The sequence below is a fragment of the Danio rerio genome, chromosome 3 (assembly GCF_049306965.1).
Source record: "Danio rerio strain Tuebingen ecotype United States chromosome 3, GRCz12tu, whole genome shotgun sequence".
In the NCBI taxonomy this organism is placed as follows: Eukaryota; Metazoa; Chordata; class Actinopteri; order Cypriniformes; family Danionidae; genus Danio; species Danio rerio.
The window spans coordinates 65,290,001-65,297,500 of NC_133178.1; the positions used below are offsets into that span (position 1 = coordinate 65,290,001).

General features: G+C 37.1%; 1 protein-coding gene across 8 annotated transcripts in view; it reads right to left on the minus strand.

Moving 5' to 3' along the window:
• Positions 1 to 7,500, minus strand: part of LOC100334642 (CASK interacting protein 2) — a 111,985-nt gene that overhangs the window by 101,391 nt on the left and 3,094 nt on the right. For all 8 annotated transcript variants that reach the window (XM_073945217.1, XM_073945216.1, XM_073945215.1 and 5 more), the window contains exon 2: positions 3,905 to 4,355. In XM_073945217.1, coding sequence (XP_073801318.1) covers positions 3,905 to 3,998 — 94 coding nt within the window. In that variant the 5' untranslated portion in view covers positions 3,999 to 4,355. The remainder of the gene's footprint in view (positions 1 to 3,904; positions 4,356 to 7,500) is intronic.

Consider the following 7,500-nt stretch of genomic DNA (forward strand, 5'->3'; position numbering starts at 1 on the left):
TAGGTGAAAATCTACCTGATTTACACTGCAGACACGAAAACACAGATCCGATAAATTCATATCAGATAAATTTCCACATATGAACAAGGCCTGAATCTGATTTGAGAAGATCAAAATCCATGTGGTTTGTTCCTGCTTACTTGTACATGGGCCATATCTGATCTGTGCCACATGACTGGAGAAACAAAATCGGTGTTGAGTCCCTTGAACAGCGCAGTGTAAACGCAGCCTTTGATGTACCGAAAATATTTCCTAAAGATTTAGAATAAAGAAATATGAGAAAATACTTATTTATAAATTACAAACTACATCATATATCATTAGAAAAAAAATAGGAATCTGTTAAAGTTTTAAATTAAAAACCGTGGCCTACTGTCAATTAATAAGCAAATTACAAACTGGCCTGCACATTCAGCTGTCCTCAGTCAGAATTTGGCCATTTCAGCAAAAAAATATTAAAACATATTAATAATAATAATAATAAACATAATAAACATAATAACAATAATAAACATAATAAACATAATAATAATAATAATTATTATTATTATAATAAACATAATAATAATAATAATAATAATAATAATAACAATAATAATAATAATAATAATGATAATTATAATAATAAACATAATAATAATAATAAACATAATAATAATAATAATAATAATAAAATAATAATAATAATAATAATAATAATAATAGTAAATAATAATATAAATAATAATAATAATAATAATAATAATAATAATAATTATAAAATTTATAATAATAATGATAATAATGATAATAATAAACATAATAATAATAATAACAATAATAATAACAATAATTATTATAATAAACATAATAATAATAATAAAAATAAATAATAATAATAAAAATAATAATAATAATTATTATTATAATACAAATTATAAAAATTATAATAATAATAATGATAATAATAATAAATAATAATAATAATAATAAACATAATCATAAAAAATAATAATAATAATATAAATAATAATAATAATAATAATAATATAAATAATAATAATTATTATTATTATTATAAAAATTATAATAATAATGATAATAATGATGATAATGATAATAATAAACATAATAATAATAATAATAATAATAACAATAATAATAACAATAATAATAATAATAAAAAATAATAATAATAATTATTATTATTATAATAAAAATAATAAAAATTATAATAATGATGATAATAATAATAATAATAATAATATAAATAATAATAATAATAAACATAATAATAATACAATAATAATAATATAAATAATAATATAAATAATAATAATAATAATAATAATAATGTAGAGCTTCAAAAATTTTCAAGAATCTTTTGTAAAAAAAAAAAAAGAAATTACATTTGAAAATTCATGGATGACAACAATAGCCAAAATATCCTCAAATTACTTTAATATTGGCCGCTTTTGGTGCTTCACACCTATCATTGGTCATTTTTGTTTTAGGATTAAGCTCCAAGATTTATAATAAAAGTTAGTTGTAAAATGTTTTTCTCTATTCAAAAACAATACAGTATCGAAAGATGACTTCCCTTACGTCAGATTATAAGATTAAAGTATTTGTTGGCATGGGCCAAAACTGGTTAGCTGAAGGGACAGCCAACAGAGGACTCCGCTTGGTCCTAAAGCCTTTTTCAATGAGTGTTTCACTATTTATGATGGCATAGCAGTCAAAACAGCACAATGTATAGGCCAAATTCTGGACCTGTCAGTGAGGGGTGGGTCTTCCGAACCACCCAAAAACCCACTGGCTACAGACCTGTATGTCTAGAAATGTGTTGAAATAAATAAAAACTTCTCTCTGTAAAAGAGAAATTGAGGAAAAAATATATAGGGGGCTAATAATTCTGACTGTACATCACATACTGTACACTACTATTTAACATTGTCCTGCTTATGATCAGACTGACCAAAGCACATCTTCACAACCAGGTATAAACAAGGCCTTGGACCTGCTCCCATGAGGTTAAACTGAAAAGACAAACACACACACACACCTGCTCAACAACACCTCTCAGACTTCAAAAGACAAAGTTCTCTGTGCTTCAATGGATAATTACAAGCACCTTCACAAACAAAAGCCACAAGGTGTATTCGGGGCTAAGGTCGATCCAGGTGTGAAGCATCGAGCACAGGAGTACATTTATTCAAGCAAACGGATGTGCTTTCATTTAAAGGGCACCTATTATGCAAAAATCACTCTTATTTAACTTAAGCTGCGTCCCAAATCGCATACTTATGCACTATTCTACGCCATTTTGTAGCATAAATAGTGTAAGCAGTGTGTTCACACTGAAAACTCTAAAAATAATAAGTGCACTTTAATTACCCGGATGATGCACTCATTCAGCCGCTAAAATGAAGTGTGTAATGATGGACACTTCACGCACTCAACGACCGCAGGTTTGCCTACGTAGCGGAAGAGGCGGAGCTATCGGACGCACATGTTGGATAACTTTATTTATTTTGGATGGTGAAAACAAAATTCTTCTACGAGAGTGATTATAGCGCCTCCCGATGGTGAATGCAGAAATTCTCACGGCAGGTATTATTTGATAATTCGGTCGTTTATTTCACTGATTTGGCGACCGTCAAACGTCATCAGGAAAACGGTTTGAATTTCCGCTTAGTAAAAAAACATTAGCGTGCCATTTGGGACGACACTACATACATATACTATCCTGTTGAGTGTGTAAGTGCATAAGTACATAGTGCATGAGTGCATAGTGTATAGTGTGCCATTTGGGACGCAGCTATTGAAATACTGTCAGATGCAGCAGATTGATTTTATAACACCAGGTTAAACTTTCTAGCCCATTTACAGCACTGACATACATAAAAAACCAAAACAAAGAATAGACTTGGGTCTATTGGTGTCTGTGTGCGTCATTGCATACAAGGTTTCTGTATTTATAACCACCACCTCAGAGAATATTGGGGGTCACGAGTCACTGGCATTCTCATTTTGGGGGTCGCGGGCTAAAAAGTTTGGGAACCCCTGCCATAGGCGACTGAATCGGAAGTTCTAAGACAATCACGAAAACAGGCGCACTTCCGCATTTTAGAATAAGGTTAATATAAGAGATGTGTGGCAGCAGTGTGTGAATATAACCAGCTTTTAAATGGTAAAAAGTATTAATTTTATTGTTCATAATCACACTCAGGGTTGGGGGATATGGCAAAAATGCAGCTAAATCGGTTTAAACCACCAATTATTCCGGCGTATGCTATACGCAATGGATGCCCTTCCAGCCGCAACCCAATCGTGGGAAACTCACCATCAAGCACATGTATTTGGACTGTAGGGGAAATCTGAGAAAACCCACGCCAACATGGGGAGAACATACAAACTCCACACAGAAATGCCAAATGGCCCAGCCGGGACTCGAACCAGCAACCTTCTTACAGTGAGGAGACAGTGCTAACCACTGAGCCTCGGTAATCGCGCAGGGCCTACAAGAAAAGACCCCATTTCTGCTCTGCCGTGTGTTGTTTTGGGAGGTCGTACAATGGAGAGGATCTCTCGTCCCGTTTACAGACCACATCACAGAAATGTGGGTTTGTTTTGAGAGTCTGCAGCTCGCTCTCACTGTGCTGCCATAAAGAGATAAAGGTGAACGCAAACACAGAGTTCAGTCTGTCGATGTTATCAGTAAGCCGCTTCAAAGGCCAACCACACTTCAAGCCAGGGGAAAATACACACACTTCCCCAACACTCGAACCCGGTGAAAAACACACTTGATTAGGGTGGCACAAAAGCCAAGACTTTTTAAATGGCAATGGGGAAAAAATGAACACTTCCAAATCTAGCATTCCTGAAAAAGCAGTCAGCACTACAGTAATGTGGTGTTACTCACTGCTCTTGCTGGCTCTGACTTTGGCCAGCAGTTTCTGTGTAGTGGCTAGATCTCCATTCTTGACCGCTTGCAGAAGATCCTGCTCTTTTCCCATGATCTCCGCCGGCCAGAATGTCCCACAAACCAATCCTTCACACCTCCATACAGCTATCCCAGAGTCCTCCGCTCCGAAGGAGGTGACAGCCAGACGTCTGAGCGAAACCGCAAAGGCGACCAGATCTCGTTTTCTTTTTCCCCTGACGCTCACGTCATCAAAACCAGCAGAATCAGCGTCTGCTTCAGCTCACTGAGCGGCTGGTTATGGATGCGGAAGAGAGCCGGAGAAAATGGAAAATCTATTATTGCGATGATGATTCGCCGTGTGCTTTTAACGTTCCCGAGTTTCCAGAGTGTGTTCTGAGGCGGCTGATGCTGGGGTTTAGGACGGTTGAGAGGACTGGAGCAGCAAAACCTGAAGAAGACAAAGAAGAGAGTTTGAAAGTGCTGCTAAAGCGCTGCAAGAAACTGTTTTTATTACTCCGCTATCGTCTTTTTTTCTATTCCAAATATATAAAGATTCTTAAATCAAAAACATTGTCTTGTTTTCAGATATAATGAGTAAAATTAAAGGTGATGAAATGATGAAAATCCTCTTCTGTACGCTGTTTGGACAGAACTGTGTGTAGTATAGTGTGGGATGCCACGGTTCTCAATATAATATTGAACTGTACAGTACGTCCTCCACGGTTCAGTACGGGCTTGTGAATTTTCTCGGTTTTGAGTTTAAATAATGTATGTGCGTTTCATATCTCGCCGAATTGACTGTGTGTGCCTGTAAGTTTATGAGCTGAGATGAGGAAACTCCTCATAGTGAGTAAATTTCCAATCACTATGCTCTAAAGTTCGGGGGCGCTCGACCATCATTCCACACTTTAACATGGCGAGCGGCGGTGAAGTGAGGCTGAGGCAACAGTACCAGGAAGCGTCGGTGAAGTGAGGCAACAGTACGAGAAAGCGCCGGCGTCTTTCAAATCTGCTGTGTGAAGACATTTCGGTTTTGCTGGTAAGTATAATGCCAATAAAAGAAAAAACGGTGAACAAAAAATAACTGTGCGCAAGCATTAGGGCTGCACGATACATTGTTTCAGCATCGAAATCGCGATGTGCGCAAAAAAGCAAAAAAGAAAAAATTATATATATATATATATATATATATATATATATATATATATATATATATATATATATATATATATATATATATATTAGGGATGTAACGGTATTGTTAATACTGCAATAGCAATTTTGTTCGATATTACCGTAGTCACATGACTTGATAAAACTATAGGTCTTTTGAGAAAATTTGCTCAGGCGAATGAAGCGAACGGGAGGTAGCGGAAACTACAATTCCCATCAGCCCAGGCGTGGCCATCATCCTTTGCGGTCTGTTGTTACTACAGATCCAGTAATGCGGAAATGGAGTGTGCTGCTAGAAGCGGGGATGAAAAAGAGCTGGAAATGATCGAACCTAAAGCGGGTGTTTTTGCAGCGCGCGTACTGAATAGCTGTGCTGTCGCGCGCGTTCTGATCAGCTGTGCTGTCGCGCGCGTTCTGATCAGCTGTGCTGTCGCGCGCGTTCTGATCAGCTGTGCTGTCGCGCGCGTTCTGATCAGCTGTGCTGTCGCGCGCGTTCTGATCAGCTGTGCTGTCGCGCGCGTTCTGATCAGCTGTGCTGTCGCGCGCGTTCTGATCAGCTGTGCTGTCGCGCGCGTTCTGATCAGCTGTGCTGTCGCGCGCGTTCTGATCAGCTGTGCTGTCGCGCGCGTTCTGATCAGCTGTGCTGTCGCGCGCGTTCTGACCAGCTGTGCTGTCGCGCGCGTTCTGACCAGCGGAGCTGTCGCGCGCGTTCTGACCAGCGGAGCTGTCGCGCGCGTTCTGACCAGCGGAGCTGTCGCGCGCGTTCTGACCAGCGGAGCTGTCGCGCGCGTTCTGACCAGCGGTGCTGTCGCGCGCGTTCTGACCAGCGGTGCTGTCGCGCGCGTTCTGACCAGCGGTGCTGTCGCGCGCGTTCTGATCAGCTGTGTTTTCGCGCGCGTTCTGATCAGCTGTGCTGTCGCGCGCGTTCTGATCAGCTGTGTTGTGTGTGTATGTATGTGTATGTATGTATATGTATGTATGTATATATGTATGTATATATGTATATATATATATATATATATATATATATATATATATATATATATATATGTGTGTGTGTGTGTGTGTGTGTGTGTGTGTGTGTGTGTGTGTGTGTGTGTGTGTGTGTGTGTGTGTGTGTATATATATATATATATATATGTATATATATATATGTGTGTGTGTATATATATATATATGTATATATATATATATGTATATATATATATATGTATATATATATGTATATATATATATATATATATATATATATATATGTATATATATATATATATATATATATATATATATATATATATATATATATATGTATATATATATATATATATATATGTATATATATATATGTATATACACACATATATATACACACATATAAATAAATAATAAATATATATATATATCTATATATATATATATATATATATATATATATATATATATATATATATATATATATATATATATATATATATATATATATATTATGGGTGGAACAAGCGACCCAGAGACCTTCTTGCTGTGAGGCGACAGCACTACCTACTGCGCCACTGCTTTGCCCTCTTGAACAATATCTAGTCAAATATTATGTACTGTAATCATGGCAAAGAGAAAAGAAATCAGTGAGTTAAACGAGGTATTAAAACTATTAGTTTAAAAACAGTTCTTAAACAGAAATTGGGGGAAAGAAATATACAGGAGGGCTGATAAGATCCTGCTTTCCTGTTATCTACACACCCAAAACACTGAGTGTGTGTGGCTCTCAATAGCAGTAATCTGCTCCTCTTTGGTTTCCCTCGGGCCCAATAGAGTCTTTACGCACTGACGCTTTATTGCCAAACACTGATAACCGTGTGAGTTTTTGTACAAGGGTGGAGCTCGTGTGTTATGATGGAGTTAAATATGTTTTGATTGGGCTTTACGAGCGTGTTTACAGATGCTGTTTCCTGCCAGAAAAAGCCACAGGAGGAACAGGACAGGTGAACTCATAAACAGGTGTAACAGTTGGACGAGCCCAGTAGCCTGGCCTCATGCTGACAACCGCTATTTTGATTATATAGAGATGAAAAAATCATTCATTGTAGTTTCAGAAGAGCGGCAGGGTGGCTCAGTGGTCTCCTCACAGCATGGAGGTCGCTGGTTCGAGCCCAGGCAGCACCAGTTGGCATTTCAGAGTTTGCATGTTCTCCCCGTGTTGGTGTGGGTTTCCTCCGGGTGCTCCGGTTTCCCCCACAGTCCAAACACATGTGCTAGAGGGAAGTTGATGAACTAAATTAGCTGTAGTGTGTGAGTGTGTGTTTCCCAGTAATGGGTTGCATCTAGAAGGGCATTCATTCATTCATTTTTTTCTCGGCTTAGTCCCTTTATTAATCTGGGGTCACCACAGCGGAATGAACCGCCAACTTATCCAGCATATCTTT